This window comes from Oenanthe melanoleuca, chromosome 6 (genome assembly GCF_029582105.1).
Source record: "Oenanthe melanoleuca isolate GR-GAL-2019-014 chromosome 6, OMel1.0, whole genome shotgun sequence".
NCBI classification, from domain to species: Eukaryota; Metazoa; Chordata; class Aves; order Passeriformes; family Muscicapidae; genus Oenanthe; species Oenanthe melanoleuca.
This window is the reverse complement of record NC_079340.1, coordinates 30,610,447-30,629,573: the sequence shown is the minus strand read 5'-3', so window position 1 is coordinate 30,629,573 and position 19,127 is coordinate 30,610,447. Positions and strand designations below refer to the sequence as shown.

At 45.3% G+C, this 19,127-nt stretch overlaps 1 protein-coding gene across 3 annotated transcripts in view; it reads right to left on the bottom strand.

Annotated features, from left to right (window-relative positions):
- Window positions 1-19,127, bottom strand: part of TACC2 (transforming acidic coiled-coil containing protein 2) — a 124,392-nt gene that overhangs the window by 75,919 nt on the left and 29,346 nt on the right. For 2 of the 3 annotated variants that reach the window (XM_056494411.1, XM_056494412.1), the window contains one exon: window positions 11,557-17,136. In XM_056494411.1, the coding sequence (XP_056350386.1) occupies window positions 11,557-17,136 (5,580 nt within the window). Of the gene's footprint in view, window positions 1-11,556; window positions 17,137-19,127 lie in introns of those variants that run through there. The other variant, XM_056494414.1, reaches the window with a different exon arrangement.

Below are 19,127 nucleotides of genomic sequence, written 5' to 3'. Positions count from 1 at the left end.
AAGAAACTATGCCTTAAGTGACCTGCACCAGCACTTTGTATTTGGGCTCAGCCTCGGCCAGGCTGAGTCCTGCTGAGCTGGAGCTTTGCAAACACAGTAATGAAGGTATCCAAGAGATGAACTGGCATGTGGTAATTAAAAGCAAATAAAACCCCCATCACACAGGGGAAACACGAATTTGATGCCCAGTGCATGGCAGCAGAATTACACTTAAGGAAAAAAAGCACTGTCACCAAGACACCAGAACTGGCTCCTGGGGGAATCATTCCTGATTTCCACAGTGTTCCTCTGAGCAGAACTCGAGGAATCAGCAGAACAGGTCTGGGTGCTGGGTGACGGTGCCTGGAGCAGCCAGGGAGAGCCAGCCCAGCCCAGGATGGCTGGGGCAGCACCTGAGTCACACCTGTCCCCAGGGGAGGGACCTGCCATCACCTGGCTGGCCACAGTCCATGTGGGAACACGTGGCTGTGCTTCCAGCAGCAGGGAATGGTAGGACAGGGAACAGTCCTTTCCATCCCAACAACACAAGGAAGGCAAACCAAGGCGGGAGCTGGCTCTGGAGACATGAAAGCATTTTTTACACGGCTCCCCGAAGGCAATGCCCCACCTGTGGAAGGCAGCCCCAGCTGTGCAGCAGCTGGCAGCGCCTGCAGGTAATTCCCGGTGTCCTGCTGGAGCCGGAGCAGAGCGCTGCCGCTGTCAGGGACCCTGCAGAGGCATTCTCAGAAAATGTCCTTTTCTGGCACTCGCTGTGGAAACCCTGACAAGATAGAGGAGTTATCTTGGCAGGGGATGTGTTTAGTCACACACTACCTGAGGGCCTGCACTTCCTCTCTCACCCAACGCTCCTTGCTTAGAAATCTCTTCATTTGTGTAACATGTGCACCCGGATTGATCACTGATTTCATTAGCTATAACAATAAACCAGACTTTTTTTTTCGGAGTGTTCTACATTACTGTGGTCGCAATAAAACTTAGGGTGAGCTACTACTCTAAACAAGCACGATTATATCAGATTCAAACGCTTTAAGGGACTGAAACGTGTTACAGCACTACTTCCTTTGCAAGCTCAAAGAGAGACAGCAGAAAGCCACATAAAAGTATAAATCACGCCTGCACAGGATGAATAAGCACATTTGCTGTAATAAGTGTCAAGCATTAAAAAAAGCCCATCACGTCAGCACGGGGCAGCTTTTAGAGCCTCGGTCACGTCCTGATGTCACTGGAGCAGGATTTCAAACTTCCCAAATTCCCAAAGTTCCCAGCCAGCAAATCTGAAGCAGAAGTCCCTCAGTGCAAACAACACACACGAGGAGAGAAAAGGAGCAGGAGCCACAAAACCATCCAGGTTTTTTTTTTGTTTGTTTGTTTGTTTTTGGGCTGGGAGGAGGAAAGTTAATCCTGACCCAGAGCTGCAGCGCTGTGGGAGCGGGAGAAAGAGTTTCCAAAAGTTTAAAGAAAAAAAAAAAAAAAAAAAAAAAAGGCGGGGGGGAGAGAGGAAAGAAAGAAAAAAATACAGATAAAACTTTCCCACTCACAAGTGCCTAACTTACCACGGGCAGGAAGGAGTCAGCAGCGCTCCCGCTCGCAGGCATGCTGGCCGGCAGCGCGCCCCTCGCCCTCACGGCGCTGCCCCCATGGCGATGGCGGCGGGCACCGCCGAGCCCCGCGCCCCTCGCAGCCCCGGAGCTCACAAAGGGCCGAGCAGGACGAGCCCGAAGCCGCCGGAGCTGCTGGGTCTGCTGGAGCTGCAGCCGGAGCTGCTCGCAGGCTCCTCCCATGAGGCTCCCTGAGGAGAGGCCGGAGCGGCCGCGGAGCCGCGCCCGGGTCCTCCCCCGCCGGCAGGGCAACAAAACCCTCAAAACACCCCAAACACCCCGAAACGCTCATCAACCCGCTAACCCGCTCGCACGTGGGTTGCCTTCTTTTTGGTTAAGTTTTTATTTAATTTTTTTAACCCCCCCCTCTCCTCGGTTTTAGGGTGGAATTTCGGAGTTTCCATCCGCTGGAGGTGGAGGGGGGTGTGCGCGCAGAGATTAAATTACGGTGTGTGTAACACTTAAAGCACACACACAGCTCCCGACGCTTCTAAAGCCGCTTAAGAAGAGCCTAGTTTCATTGATGGCGTTTGGCAACTTTTTTTTCAAACTTTCAGGCGGTGTTTTTAAGGTTAAAGTTAAAACCTCAGGTTAAAGTTTCAGGAATGATGTTTTTCCAAGCTCTTAAAAATGTTTTCAGGTTGCAGACATAAAGTTTTTTAACAACTTTCACTGAAGCATTGAGTGTTTATCGCTAAACAAATAACAGTTTTTAAAAAATCTAAACCAAACCATTTTTAATCCTAGCTTAATTGTTGGGTTAAATTTCGGCTCCTAAAGTCATCCAGGTTTTCTCATAGGTTTCTTTACCTCTCTTCTTACAGATTCATCTTTTTTCTCTATCTTCTTTCTCATGGATTTCTTTACCTGCCTTCTCATAAATTCCTTTACCTGCTTTCTAATGAGTCTCTTTTCTTTCCACAGATTTTTACCTGTTTTCTTCTACGTTTCTTTACCTCTAAGAAAATGGAGCAGTTTTAATTAGTTACCTGCCCTTATTAATCTCTTGGGTTTCCTATGGGTTTATTACAGTACAAAAGAAGGGCTTTACAAGTAATTAAGTCTGCATAGGGATGCACCAAATTGCATATATGAGCTGCTAGCACCCAAGGAATTAATCTAGTCTCTCCCCAGAGAGATCATTATCATTTTTATAACATGCCATACAATAACCATAATCTTTATGATATCTCTCCCACAGCAAGAGAGTTGGTAGATTTGACATTTGGTAAGCAACTGAGATATTTTGGATAAAATGCTGGGGCTACAGAGACTCAGTTTAGCTGAATTTGTTTCCCAGATGACTCCATGTCTCCAAATTTTTCAGCTGTGGTGCCAGGCACATCTTGGGTGACAAAACTAACACTTCAGAGCTCAGAACAGCCCCTAGCAGGACTGTGCATCTTTTTTTAATGTTAAGGTACAATCATGATACCTCATGGACTTCACAAAGCATCGGTTCAGAACTGGGCTGCATGGGGGAAAATATATTATTCAATTTTAACTCTTTTGTGGAAAAAAAAAAAAGTTAACTGTTTCAACTTCTAGCCCTTGTCTGATCTTCTTTAAGCAAAAGGAGGCAACAGATTTTTGTTCAAGTAACTTTTGTGCTGGAGAAGAACTTCCCCATCTAGTCTAAAAGCAAAGACAGAGATTTCCCCTCCACATTCTCATTGCTGCTTTTAACAATTCAGGTACCTGTATAGGAAATAAAAGACGATGCCAAATGATCCCCAGACACCAAATCAGGCACTGTGATGGGTTAAAATGCTGAAAGACATGTAGAGTGCTAGCATCACCTGGGCTGCAGGGCTTGGCTTTTCGTGGGGCAAACACTGCATGGTATGGGCAGAGCTCCCTGGGGTGCAGCAATTGGAGCCAGCAGCACCCACTCTGACAGTGAGAATGAAGATGAGCCCCAGAGTTAAATCTTTCTGGGGAGAGCATCTCTATCATATCCTGCTTCCCAAGCAGCAGGAAACCAGCCTTGGAAAAATTTACTGTGATTCTTGATACAGGTACAAGGATCCAGTCCCCCTCTCATTTTGGGGGGAAATTAACCTCTTTTGCCATCTGGAAGCCATTTCACAAATAGCTTCTGCAGGTATAACTGCCCTGAGGGGGAGGGAAACCCTGGAAAGAGGACGATTCATTAAAATAAATTTTTATTTTCTTTGCGAGGAGCAGTCTGGCACAAAGCCATGGCCACGGACAAGGCACGTTCCTGCTGACAGACCCAAACCAAGCACTTTTGGAATAAATGCTCATTTTTCTCAAACAACATGCCTCTAACTGGTTACTCCTCAGCCTTTTGCCTCTACCTGTTTATTCCTCAGCCTTTTGCTGTGCTAAAACCCTCTGACCTGCTGTGAAGCAATTTCAAGCCACCTTTGGCACAGAAACATTTCAATTGTCTCCCAGTGCCCTCTGCTATTTGAACCTGATAGTCTGAAACTGCAGGAGCTGCTGCTCAGGTGTGCCTGAGCTACCTTAACAGAGGGCCTGGGGAGCACAGAGGGAACAGCTGAAAACCAACAGGGAAAGCAGAGATAAGCTCCCAGCAGACAATGAGAGGGCAGGAGTGGCTGGGGCAGGTCAAAGCTGCCAAAGAAAGCCTTGCAAAAAGTTTCCTTGGAGGCCAGAGCTGGACCAGAGCATGAGAGGGACTGGGAGCAGGACACATCCCACAGGATGGCTCTGCCAGAGTCCAGACCCTTCCCTGGTTCCCAGGGAACTGCTGCAAGGAAAGTCCAGAGAGCAGCAGGATGGCACACATGGGGAGACACTTTTGAGAAATGTAAGTCATGGAATCACAGAATGGTTTGGGCTGGAAGGGACATTAATAGGAGCCATCCCCTGCCATGGCAGGGACCCCTCCCACTGTCCCAGTGCTCCAGCCCCAATGTCCAGCCTGGCCTTGGGCACTGCCAGGGATCCAGGGGCAGCCACAGCAAATCTGGGCACCTGTGCCAGGGCCTCACCTCCCTCACAGGGAAGAATTCTTCCCAGTATCCAATGTAGCCCTGCCCTCTCTCATTTTAACACCATTCTCCCTTGGCCTATCTCTACATGCCCTTGCAAAAAATGTATGAGTGAGTTTAAATTGTTCTTTGAAAAAAAGGGTGTCCATTTAAAAACCCTTCTGCAATAAATCCATATAAATGTACTTTAGAATGGAAGAGGAGTTTCTTGTTTGCATTTCCTAACCAGAGGCTCACAGTCATTCACTCTGCAAAACCACAGACCCAATTAACTGCAGAGCAGCATGGCTGGGATACCAAGCCACGTCTGTAACAAACACCTGAACTTTATATTTCCACTACTTTCCACACACAAATTGCCCACAACCATCATTTGTGGTGGCTGAAAATTAGGTTGTGCATTTCCCAGCAATTTTTACTGGAGAGGCTTTAGGATGGCTGTCTCTTTAAATTCCCAGCCTTTCACCTCAAGCTAAAGGGAAGTTTAGTGTTAACCCCTTACATCTTGGAGGATGAAAGTGATGGGAAACTGTCATTTTGCAAATTTCCAATTAAGTAAGATTGTATTTTAGAAAACCCTAGGCTAGACTCAAAGCCTCCTAAATTCCAATGGTAATTTCTTTAGCAAACAAAGTTTATTTGGAGTTTCTACCTGAAGAACAAGATTTGGAGAATGGCAGATATAAGTTTCATGTACCATTACTACATTCAAAAAGAAGAAAAAATAAGAGATGTGGAAAATATTGGAGACTTAAATATTCACCAACACTAACTCTGTATTTTGAGTCATTTAATGACATTGTTAGGAAGGGGAAATGGAAATTTTAAGTGTCTATTTATTTTTTTCCTTAGTTGTTAGTAACTGAGCAATGTATTCATGCTTTTTGCTTCCATTCCAGGAAACAAATCCAATCTTCTCTGTCTGCTGCAGAGTTATTCTTAGCTGGCTTTGATATTTCTATCAGCTAGGAGAGCATAACAATGTTATCATGGTTACAAATTCCAAAGATTTTACATAAGCTCTTGAGTGCCTTTAAAAAAAAAAAAAAAAAAAAAGGGCTTTATTGATTACACTGTTTGTGTTTCATTAGCTAAAGCAGCTAGGAAGAACAGTCTGGAGAAGAATTTTTAAAAAGCAGTTTGCTGAGTTTCATGGAGCACATCCTCCACGTATTTCAGAGTATCATGGACAAAGAGAACCCAAGATTGACAAATTGGGGACTGGGAAACACCAGGCCAATGAATCACTTAAATCATGCTTGCCTACATACAGCCTGTCCTCCTAATTTGATTTTTTTTTTTTTTATCTGTTGAAATGACTAGACCCCCCTCTTATTTAAGCAGAGCAGGACAGCTGTGGCTGTAGTGCTTGCAGGATGGTCTGGGTGGAAAAGGGGGACAGGACAGGGCAGAATTCTCCCTGGCTGACCTGCCAGGGGCTCAGGACCAACTCCTTTGCTGGGATCTCTCCAGTGGAGCAGAGATTTTGGGCCAGCATCCACCCACTCTAAGGGCAGGCTGCAGCCTCTCCCAGCTGTCTGGAAAGGAATGTACTGAGAGGGAAAGCAAGGCAATTAGTGAAATTAAATTGGAAACAACCCTGTGGAGTCCTGGGGCACTTTTGGACAGCTGGTTATTTTACTGAGGATGGTAGACACCAAACAGGGGCAGTGAGAGGAGGAAGCCTGAGCCTGGCTGGACAAAGAAGAGGTGGAAAAAGAAATTACCATGATATTCTAGGGCTGGTCCTTCCCCACAGCACAGAATGGTGGCAATCAGCATTTCACAGCCACCTTAGAATCCAGAACAATTACACCTTTGATTGCAGCAATTAACATTTCTGCACTTACTACTGCAATTTGAGAGGGAGAACTTCTTTTAGGCCAAAGAGACTCCACTGTAAGAATTAGCCTGCGAGGTTAGATAACAGGCCCAAACAGATCCATATAACATTTTTTTTTTATTTTTCCAGAGTACACAGGTGTTAAGGAATTGCAATAACTAAGAAATCCCCTCCTTTTTTTAGCAATGCATCTGTGGATTTCCATACACCTGGACTGGCATTGGTAAGAGAGGCTCCAAAGAATCAACATAAAAGATAGGAGGAAAGATAGAAAGAAAAGGGTATGGAGTTCTAGCCCTTCAGACACATCTCTGTGTCTGTAATTGCTGTTTTCAGAGATGTCCTGCATGGGGTTCAAAGCTGGGGCTCATCCTACTTTTCATATTCTATTACATACAGGGACCATGGAAGAAGCTCCACTGTATATCCAATTTTCCAAAAAGCCAGAAGATACTTTGTTGGAACAGAGAGAACAGGGAATCTGTAAGATGCAGAAATGATTTTGAGAAAACATCCAGATTACTTGGAAGAAGCAATTTTGAAAATACATCTGGGGAAATCTAATTAGGAAAAAAAAAGTAATCTGAAAGTATTTTTTTATTTAATGAGGAAAGAAGACAAAAAATGATGCTAAACTTCCTGTCCAGACATTGGATAAAGTATGGCAGTGTCCATGCTGGATTTCCTCAGCAAATGCCTGTATTTGATTAAATAAATGTAATGTCTTGAGAAACACAAGGATGTGTGAAAACAGCAGCCTGTGTGTCACCCATCCATGTCAATACCTCCCTCATGAATGTGTGGCATGGTCTCACATACCTTATTTTTCACTGGAATGTGCTTTGAATACAACTGGGCATACTATCCAATCAGCATTTTATAAATACTTTGCAAATTTCATAAATACTTAGATGCTGCCTAAAGCAGAGGTCAGCTTGGTCAATGGAATTCATGAGAGTAGTTGACAAAACTCCCTTTCACTTCCTAGAAAGCAATGGGAGATGTCTGTTGGGTAAGAGCAAAGTTCTTAAAATCTTAATTTTTACTCTTCTGTGAGTAAAAATATACCAAACTTAAATACCAAACTTAAATATCTCAGACTTCACACAGATGAAATTCCCACAGTACTGCCCATCCTGTTAATTTAGTTCAGGACTGCAGGCATCTCCAAAGGCACAACTGTACTAACAGCTGCACCTACTAAGGATAACAAAGACAGCAAGAAGGGAGGAAAGTAAAAAGACAGAATTCAGATACAAAGGAAGAAGGGCAGGAGAGATAAATAACCTGATTCATTTTGTGCATTTCATTTATGTGTAAATCACCACCAGCTACTTTTCCCTTTGCTTTGTGAACCTGAGATGTTACACATCTGAATCGGTTTTGAAGTTAAAAACAGGGAAATAAAGAGCTGCATAATCAGTGTTTTGACAAGTTTCCTTTTAACTCCAAACTCTTGTTTTCAGATGCTAACAAAGCAAAGCTTTAGTGCTCCAAACCCACTTGCCTGATCTGAAAAGCAGTCCTACAGTCTCCACCTCATCCAGCAAGACTGTTAAAGTATTTAATACTGTATTTTTCATGCAGACAAAAAAAAAAAGACCAAGTCATATTTACTAAGGAGTGAACATTCTTTTTGGAGTTACTGAAGTTGCCAATTTTTGATGGCAAGAACAAAGAATGAAGCAAATCCAAAAGTATGTCTGGACCAGCTTTAGAGATCTTGTCTGACCTATGCAGAGGACATAAAGAATGTTTCTCAAGTAGTTTTGCTGACTCCAGTTACTGCCATATAAAAATATTGTTTTGATTGGTAAGTGATGGGAGTCAGTGCAGCAGAAACTCTACATTTTCTAAGAGCATGGGTGTCACTGCCTGCAGTGTGTTCACAGCTCCCTGTGCCCTCCCTGAATGCACTCCCAGCCCAGCTGAGCCCCTGAGCATCTCTGTGAGCCTGGAGCAGCCAGAGCCTTGTGAACAAACCCAGTGTTCTGCCAAACCAACAAATCAGCCAACACCTGCAATGTGCTCTCTGTACCTGCACATCTGGGAATGACCTCACAAAAGTCTTCAAAAAACTCCCTCAGTACTTTTTCCAAGAGACAATGGCAGCTTGCATGTGCCAGCCAGTTGAATTACAACAGCTTATCCAAAAATCCATCCCACCTCTAAACAACCCTAACATTTTGCCATCATTTCCAATTTTATTCCATGCTCTGCTCAACATCTGTCACAGTCCATGGTGCAAACAGGATCATTTCAGGGACTTAAGGACTCCCTGTGTATACAGGAACCTCCATTCTCCCTCCATAAAAAAAGATCACAGATTGTGATGTGGGTTACATTACACATATGTGGGTATCCACTGCAAAAGGAGAAAAAACAACAGCAAAAAAACCCAACTCAAGTCCTGATCTTCCTTTCCAAGTAAACCTCAGACAGAAAGGTGAAGCAAATGGATGCCCAGTAAGTGGGAATAGTGACATTTTGATGTCCAAATGTGGCCATTAGGAGTACAGCTTTTCTGTCATTGACTTGGTAAAGAGAGTTAAAAACATAAAATAAGTTGTGAGTTGGTTTTTTTAGTATTTTTCAGTGCTGACAGACAGATTTGCCAAAATCCAGCTCTTCCCTGCTTCTGCTATTAGCACAGCTGTAGTTCCACAAGGAAGGTGTGGCTTCAGCCACAGTCTCCTTTCCAAAAGGGAATGTCCTTTTTACTGAAGATTTGAAGGGGAGTGATTGGTGCTGTGCTGTTGCCTGCAGACATTAAGGGTTCTCCTCATCACTTGATCAGAGCTGCCCCCCTAAAGGTGCTGGGGGCAGGAATCACTGCAGGCAATGCCTGGATTCACTGCACATCTCAAGACCAGCCTCCTCCCAGAGGGAAGAAATTCTTCTATTTCCTCTCCAGGAAGAAATCCCAACAAGAATTTAAGAGTCAGATCACACAACTTTACCCCCTCACACACTATTCAGTTTCAGCATAAGGGATCTCATAAGAGAGGGAGTTATACAGAAGTGGTGGAAGGGGAAGGAAACAAAGCTGAAGTAATTCAGAGCCTTCTCCTTCTCAGTAAGAAGGTCCTGAATTATTCTCAGAACCATTTCCTTCTCCTAAACATAATTTACTTCTTATTGATATTTATTTTGAGAGCTGGGGAGAAATCTTTCTCCCTGGAGTTCTTTATGTCAGGTCCATATCCTCACAGTCAGCTCTTAGAAATGTGCATGGCTGCATTTTGCATGGCTGTAGTAGTTTATCCTCTGTGAGGATGACAGGGCAAGAAACCACTGCAAAGCACTCAAAGCTTTGTGGCTGACATGCACAGCACATGGAATACACCTTGAAATTTAATGCTACAAACAAACCCAGTTTTAATCTCAGAGGAAAACTGGGTTGGTCAGTGTATTGGACCTGATGAAGACAGACCAGCTAGCTCAGTTAATGCTCTTTGCTTCTTTTTTGTGATATAAATGCATATTGCTCTAAAAACGAGCCTGAGCAGAGCAGAGGCTGCTCTGGACCTCTGAGAGTCCCTTTTGGACAGCCACAGCCCAGAATGAGCAGCTGCCTGTTGATGCAAACCCTCATGCTGAAAAACAGGTGATAATGAATTCTTGAAGCATATGCAAGCATTAAGCAACTACTCCATGAATTGTCAGCAGCTGTTTCAAGAGCCCTGCCCTGCTTGCCACAGGTATTTATTTAAAGTATGATACCCACCCTGAAATTAAACACATGCACAGAGTCCCTTATGGCTCCTGAGCCAGCTCATGCCAGCAATTTGTTTGGGAATTTCAGAGCTACCCACTGTGAAGCTTCTCATCATATAAAGGGAAGCAAACAAAAAGAAAGGACCTCAAGAGAAATAACAGGGTCTAATTTCCTTGTCATTTTATAGACAGATCCTTTGAGAGAAAGTCTTGAAGCTGTCCTGGTTTCCAACACTTCTTATATTTTTCTAATATGCATTCTGCTCACACAATTAGATGACATTCAGCCTCCATCCCAGCCTCACAGAACTCCCCCCACATTCTCAGCACAACTGAACCACTCAGGTATTTTCACTTACACGATGGTTTTATCACCTCAGCCTTGAAGGAATTTGGCACTGGAACATTTTCCCTCATTGGTCAGTTAGTGCCATCTATGTTTCTGGGATTGCTTAGAAAGATTCCACCTCAGCAGACCACTCATTGGCATTGTCTGATATAGTTCAGCTTTTCCCTGAAGCCCTGTGCTCTGCTGTTGTCTCAGCCATCACTGCCTCCTCTGATACCGAAAAGAGAGGGACAGTGAGCAAGGAGGTTCTGAGGTTACAGAGGAAGCAGTGACATGACTAGATAAAGGGAAATCACCTGTTCTAATATCATAATTATCCTGAATTAACTGCATATCAAACTAGGAATTCAAACAGCAAAGTAGAAACTCATTAAAAAAGAAAAAAAAAGTCTTAACTTTATTACAGTAGTTACTGCTCGGTTTGGAAAATAAAAATAAATAAAACCAAAAAAGCAACTCAGAGGCTCTACAAGTCCCAGCTCAGAAGAATTCACAGCTGAAACAAGTCCATGTCATTAGAAACACTGAATAACAGGGTGATCAAAGGCACTGTCAGTTCAATTATATTGTACGGGAGGATAAGAGGGAGGCCCAGACAAGTAACTGTGAGTAATTGGGTTACTCTGTAGGCTTGTTTTTAAACACTGCACTACCATGTGAATGCTGCAGGTCTCATTTAACTGGGTCACCAAAACTGAGGCAAAAGTCTCCTAACTGAAGGCTAGGAAGTGCAATTTGTATGCCTAACTTCAGGCTACGAGGTGAGAACACTGGGGAGCAAATGCACACAGGCAAGGGCAGGAATCTGGCCCAGCAGATGGAACAGCTCAGAACTCTGCTCCTCAGCTTTCAGGACCTCTCTGTCCTTACAAATTTTTTTTTTTTTTTTTTTTTTTCTCATGTAATCCTCATTTAGAAGCAACACATATTTAAGATAAAGTTAAGAACAGAGTTGAGTGCCATGCCCTCCCAAACCACCCAGACAACGGGCACCTGCCTGGAAAATTGCACCCCTCTCCAGCCCTGGGCTCCTGCCAACCATTTCACATAGTAATTCAAAGTAAATACCTTTCAGTGGGTAATCCTGCCACAGCCATGTCCTGAGGTTCACTGAGGTGAAGGCTCTTAGGCTCAGTTAATGCAAGCGGTGATAGCTTTCCTTTGGCATCCTGGAGGGAGATTTTGTGTTCTGAATTCATCTTGCTTGGCTGATTTTCAGCAGCAGCGAGAGCTGCACGTGCAGAATGCTCACCCTGCTCCATCACAGGGAGGGCTGGGGAGTGATTTTTGTACAGGTCTGCCTCCTGCTCTTCAGTGCTCGTGTTTATAGCTAAGTCTCCCTCAGCAGTGACTAACATCCTTGCAGTTCCAGTTTCAGGGATGTCTCCACTTTTTTCATGACCTGTCCTTGCTGTGCCTAGCACTGTGTCACTGCTCTCTTTCACGTCTCCCTCTGTCAGACTGCCAGATTCTAGTTTACAGTCCCTTTGCAAGCAATCATCCTGGCTTACTTCAGTTTTTAAGTAATCTATTAACCCATGCATGCTCACTCTTTTTTCTTTCTGTGCATCTTGAGAATTTCCCGATGTTTCCAAGCATTCCCTGTTCACTGCTTCGTCCTGTATCATCTGTGTGTCACTCTGAGACCTAATGCCAGGCACGAAATCGCTGTGAATCTTTGCCTCCTGATTTTCCTCAGGTGACACACTGAAATTGTCTGGCAATTTTTGATGGCTGTAAGATCCTCCTGGGACAAGTGTTGAAGATGCCATGTCAGAGACGCTCCTGGCAACGTCCGCATCACCGTACTCACTTTTCTCCTGTTCATTTGGCTTAGGATCCAGGCACTGTGCAGCAGGAAGACCTACATCCTTTTCAGAGGAAACTGGTTCTGCATTGCACTCTGTAATTAAGTTATTTCCCTCTGTGGCAGCAGCATCTTCTACATGGCTGCCCTGTTCACCTGCAGAGATAACAGCTCTGCTGGGCTGCTGCTGGCTGTCGGAATACGCAGGGAAGTTCTCAGCTGCTGCCCCATCAGATGAAGCTGGTCCTTGCCTCTTTATCTCTAAGCCTATTAGTGATTCAGGCTCCACGCCACCAGCACACACGCCTTCCTCTCTTTCCATCCCACTGCTCTCAGTGGGCTTGCCCGGCTTTTGCAGATTTTCCAGAGCTTGTTCAGCAGATGGAGCGCCATCCAAGCTAGGGACCACTTCTAAACAGCCAGCGGGCTGCCTGCTTTCCTCAGTGTCCTGGAGACTTGCTGGTGGCAGCTCTGCCACTGTGTTTTCTTGTTGCAGAGATTTGCCCTCGGCAGCTTTGCAGGAAATCTCAGCTAAAGGCAACTCTCGTCCCTCTGCTTCTGCGCTGCCCTCGGGAGCTCCTTTGCCCACCTTGTTTGGTTCTGAAAAGTTCTCTGCACCACAGAGTTCTGCTGGGTCCTTGGCCACTGGACTCTGCTTGAAGCCTGCATGGTTTTCAGTCAAAAGTTGGGGTAATTCAGCACTCAGTGTGCTGTGGACAGTTTTTTTAAAAATCTGGCTGATGTGCTCCCTGAAGTCCGGGATGCTGGAGCCAATGTCCAGAGAGCTGCAAGTCAGAGCCTCATGCTCCCTTCCAGAGTTCTCTGCAGACTGCTCAGAAACACTGATGTCTGCCCTGGTTATGTTGTTATTCTGTTTTGAAAGCTCTTCCATTTTTTCTGAATTCCCAGGTTTCTCTAAGATCTTACCGTACCTGTCATCTGCACAGATATTGGTTGCAATTTCCTCATTACAGCCTTCTTGTGATGATGAAAGGCTCAGCAGCTTCCCTTCTGGAGTAGGGAGTGCTAACAGAGACTCTGCTGAACTGTCACTTTGCTGTTCTTTGAAGTTTAGCTCACTTTTTGTGTTTTTGGATTTAATTGCAGAGATCTCTTTCTTCAGCTTCTCAGAGTTGAAATGTGATAAGTTTCCAGTTCTCTGCCCTACATTCAGAGTCTCTGACAGGGCAAAAATTCTCTCTCCATCACCTTGAAAACTTTGGTCTGGACATTCCTTTTCACTTACACATATATTTCCTGCAGAGCTATTTTCTGAATTTGCTGCTTTACCTGTGTTTACACTGGGTGAAGGACCTAAGGGTTCTGACACCTGAGGACCTGGGGGACCCTGCAAATTAGAGTTACCTTTCAAGGTGTTTTGGGAAGCTACAACTTCCAGCTCATCATTTAGTGATTCCCTCCCAGTACCCTTGTCCATGTTGTTTCCAGGTTGCTGGCTGGGATGGCTGAGTGCAGAAATTGTAAAATCTGCTTGATGATAATCAGGTTGCTCTGTTGCATTTTGAATGCAGCTGGATTTATGTGAGTTATCAGTGGGAATCACTTCCCTATGTGCCTGTAATGGTGAAGGAGCTCCTTGAGCCCCTGGACTTGTATCAGGCTTTATATTGCTTGTTTCTGGGACAGAAGCACTGTCCTCACAGCTCATCCCCATGCTTCCATCTTTCAGGGTGATTCCCCCATCAGCAGTCAGAATATTTTCTGAGTTTTTTGCCATTAATGGCATTTTCCTTTGCATTTCTGGACGAGACATTTGGGGATCATTTTTCTCAGAATTATCAGAAGTATGTGCTATTTCTGTGTTGCTTGGCAAAGCCTGTGATATGTTAGTGGCACTTGCTGAATCCTGTGTCCCTGGAAGAGTGTTTACAGCAGCAGCAGAGCTTTCACCAGCATTATCCTCTCCCCTGCACACACTGCCTGGCTGCTGATTCTTTTCAAGTGCTTTACCAAACGTGTCTCTCTGACAAGCAGCTTCATGCTGCCTCGCTGAGATCAAAGAATTATCACCCTGCTCGGGCTTGCCTGAGTTTTGCTGACTGCAGCACTTCTCTTCTGCCGTGAGATGGGTTTTGTTTTGCTCGTTGCCATCTCGCAAACGGAGCACAGTCACACCAGAAGTGTTTTGCCCGTGTTTGCTCACATCCTCAGAGCTGCTGTCACCCTTGTCCTGCTCTTTTGGCCCATCAGAGCCACACTGGGGTGGTGCAGGAGCTGGCACAGGGTGCTGTGAGATGTCCAGAGGTATTTGTGGTGGGTTGCTGTGATTGCTGGGGTCCAAGTGCCCAGGTTGTGGTGCCCCTCCTTTGGGCTGCTGGCCATCTGCTCTCCTGACAGCTGCCAGCCTGCTCTGCTGCTCCTGCTCTGTGTTTGAGCTCCAGCCACTGTCACCAGCAGCAGGCACAGACTGCTCTGCTTGCTGTGGTTGGGGAGGAGCTGCTGGAACACTTGGAACACCTTCATTTTCCTGCCCCTCTGGGACACGGCGCCCCAGCAGCTCCGAAGGGCTGCACGTGTCCCTCTCAGAGGGGCAGCTCTTTGCAGGGACGTGGCTGTCACCCCTCTCCTCCATGTGACCTTGGTGATCAGTAAGTCCTGAAGTGCTGGCTGCAGTTTTGGGATGTTCTGAAGGAGTCATTTGTGTATTTCTGTGACTTTCTGCAGCCACTTCCTCCAGCTGAGTTTGCACATCCAATTTACTTTCCTGAGCCAAATCTTCATCCTCCTCAGAACTTCTCACTGCACTTTGGTGCTTCTCTTGTTGAACACCTTCATTCTGATTTCCATCCCCAGCACTGCTGTGTGCAGCTGCAGGCTCCTGCTCTGGATCTCTCTGAGGTGCTTTGGTGATGTGACTGTTCTGTTCTTTGGTTTCCAGAGCCTGTGAGGCCTCCTTGCTTTGTCCCATAGTCTCTGCCAACTCATTTAATGCCTGGAGATCAAGTTTTAATTCAGGCATTTCTGCACTTTCTCCTGGCTTGCTGGAGCTCTCAGCTTTGTGTTCAGATTCCAACACAGCTTCTCTAGCAAAAGCCTTTTCCCAGGATTCATCCTGCTTACTCTGCTTAATATGATTGTTCCCAGGGTGGAGGGGCACTGAACTGTGTGCACCATCTAAACAAACCTTTTCAGTGCTGTTGCAGCCTGACTGGTCCCACGATTTGCCTTCAGCCTCAGTGTTAAAGCAACCAGAACTCCGTGGGCATTCCTCCCCTGCCAGCTTGTTCTCCAGCCCATCTCCAGCTGCTTTCTCTGTGCTCATTTCTTGTTCAGGTTCACAACCACGAGACTGGGAATTGCCTTTGGGTGATTTCAAGTTGGTGTCTAAATTCAGAGGCTTTCCCCCACCTTCTTGTCCCAGGTCACCTGTTGAAATGTTTTCACAAAGGCTGAATTTTTCAGGATGGTGTTCCAAGTGGGTATTTTCCATGTCCTGATGGTGGCTACTAACAGAGCTCAAAAATTGTCTTCCTGCCCCACTCAAGCCCTCAGGTAATTCACTGGTTTCTGACATTTGTGCATCTTCTGTTCTGATTCCATTTTTTCTTCCTGCTACATTTTTTTGATACAGCTCTGTGGATGTGCTCAAAGAAGCACTTAATGCATATTCTTCCAGTAATATCCTTTTATCTACCAGGGAATTTTCTTTAGTGGGACTAATAATGCTTTCTGTTTCAGAAAGTGTGGTGCTTTCTCTAGACACATCAGCTTTTATAATTTCATTGCTATTGGCTTCTTTTGGGCTTTCAGTTGTGACAGCTGATTTTTCTTCTTCCTCTCTCTCAAATGATAAAGGCACACTGAAATGCTCAGCACTAACAAGCTCATCCTCCTTTTGAAGCTCTCTTTGAAAAAGGGGTTTGTTTTTTTCAGAGGCTGTTTTCACTGCTTCACTCCTGGCTGGATCTTGAGAGCCATTTCCAGGCACAGATTCCCTCAAAGGCTCTTCAGGCTTTGGTACCAGGAAGAGATTGGGAGGGCTAGAAGGCAACTCTGACGTTAAAGTGCAGGGTTCTGATTGCTTCCCAGATAGAGCTGGATTTGCCTCACTCCCTTCAACTGCTGTTTCAGCCCCCATCTGTAGATTCCAGATCTCAGCGAAGCCCTGAGCATTCACAATTGCTCCAAATTTTTCACTGTCTGAGCCTCCTGTTGCTGGATAATTTGGGATTAATGTTTCCTTTTTCATTAGCAGACCCTCTCCACCATCTGTGTTCTGTCTACCTTGCTGCATTTCTGCCTGCAGCTGACCTACTTCCAAAACTCCTCTCTCCTGCTCGGGCTCCTGAGCAGTGCAATAATCTCCTGCTGCTTCACCCTGGGGAACCCAGCTGACATGTGGCTCCCTGATGCCACCCAGCTGCTCGTCCTTCTGGAGAGATCCTAATTCACCCAAACCCATTTGTGTGGCTGCTTGCATTTCCATGAGTGCTGCTGCAGGGCTGGGCTGCAGGGCTGGGATTCTGGGCTCATTCTCACAGGTTTTGGTAGAGGAGGCAGCAGCGCTGTCCACAGATCCAGCATGTGCTAATCCCTCTTCTTTGTCATTCCCTGGTGCTGGCTGTGCTCTGTCACAGTCTGGGCTGTGTAATTTGTCCCTGCTGCCTGTGACAGGTCCTTTGGCACAGTCTGTGACAGGCAGGCTCCTCTCCCTTGCTTCAGCAGAGCGCTTTAAGAAGTCAGAGTCTGTTTGTGCCCCTTGCTCTTGCAAGGCAGTGCTCTGTCCCGTCCCCTCTGGAGGCACCATGCTGCAATTTGGGTTGGAATTTGGGCTGGGTGGCTCTTCAGCACTGTGGCTACTGATGCCTTCCTTACCGATGCTGCCAACAATGGAAACGTTTATTTGTTTCATGTCAATAAAGAAGCAAAGAATAAGAAGCAAAGAAATAAAACTGTTTTGTGCTTTGATGCTTCAAAGCCATGCAGTGCATGCACTGAGGAGCTGATAATCTGCTTTCAGGAGTTAAACCATCAGACACAGTGATGTAAATGCTTATTGCTCTGTGAGGTGTATTCCCAGTCCTGCCTGAGAGCCACCATGCTCGTGGCATGCATTTTAACCATTCCAAAATCCTGGATAAGTGTGGGGAGAGGGGACACTCATCTGACAGGCTAAAGGAGCAACAGGGGAAAAATGGGGGAAAAAAATAATACTGGGAAAACCCACAGCACCTGAAAGAAAGGCTTTTTGTTTCTGCTTCTGACTTTGCCAAGGCTTCCCAGTAAGTGCTGTTGTCTGGCTGTACTCGAGTGTGTAGCAGATTAAGAAGGGCCCATCTGCTGAATGTTTTCTCCAACTAATCAGCACAGTTGATTCTCACCAAAAGGTCAAAGGGCTCACCCTGCCCAGTGTGGGATGCTGCTGTGCCACCATCCACACCCAATGAGCTCATTTAATTGCAGTGTTTGATTTCAGTGCATCTAACCCATAGCCCTTGGTGTGATCTCTTTTTTCCACCCAATAAAGATAAGAAAGAAAAAGTTGAATCAGAGATGACGAACTGTGAGAAGGAGAAGTTATTTCAAGTGTTTTTTAATGTGTGTTTCTCAGTTTTCCACACTGAGGTTTGTAGGTGATGAAATAGCTTAATCTTGTTCTCTCACTCACCTTCCATGCCTGGGCATGGGAATATGGAGAGAAACATCTATTTCAAACTGGGTGTAGAAATGTACAGAGCAGCAAGGGACAGGATTTACTGGACATGAAATAATGATCCCCAAGCAAAGCAGGACACAGAAAACACATTGCCATGTGCTGGGTGGCACAAGGAGAGATGGCTCAGAGCTTTGCCACAGCTTAGCAGTGACAGGTTACATTTCAGAAATTCCAAGTCCCTTTAGATTGGAGCTAGAAAAGATGCTTAAAACACCTCCTGTAGGGCCAAGCATAGATTAGATTTTAAGTAATCCCCAGAAATCTGAGAAGCCTCTCTCTGCTTCTCTGCCTGAGTTGTACACACAAAATTCTTGATGGAGAAGTGAGTCAGTGACAGCTCTGGGGTCCCTGCAGATTATTTTTGTGTTTATGCAAACACAGCATCTTGGGCTGTGCTTCCTTGCACAAATGCACTTCCAAGTGGGGCCAAGCCCCTCCTTATTCTGAGAACTGCCCAACAAACAATTTCTTTAGGGACAGCTGCACCTAAAGCTGAATATGAGTCTGTCTTTGGCCCTAAAAACCTTCTTCAGAGTCATTGCAATGAGAAACAAACTAGTCCTTGAAGAGCCACTAAAATTTGCCTGTATTAAGGCTAAGCCTCAAATCTAAGTTAAAACATAACTTACAATTCATATTTAGTTTAAACAAGCAATGCTTGGCATGGGTTTGGACATTTAATTCATAACACCAATACATTTTATTTAAACCTTCAGAAAATGGTTTTGCCCAGAGGAAGTTTTCTTTCCCTAGCACACTTATTCATATGGAACTTACTGACACTGGGAATACCAGAGATGGCAATAGAGTATTTGGTGTCTGCTGGATCACTGACAGCATGGGGCATGACAGGACATGAGCAAACAGCAGGGAAATGTCAGCAGGTTTTCCCTAAGCAAGGAATACACTTTATTATTGATGTTAATTTTGGGAAGCTTAATTAGAAGAGGAGGGACAGAAACCACAACATGGAACTGGGGAGGGGGTGGAGAAGTGGGAGTCAATTGTTATTCCAGCTTTTTGCTGTGTTGTAGGTCTATCTTCTATTGGCCAAATTGCTCATTAGCAGTTTTGTGCCCAGGGTTCTTCACCCTGGAATTGAGCTCCTGTCAGAGATAGGTGGTCAGGGGGAGAACAAAACTGGGTGCAGGGTGA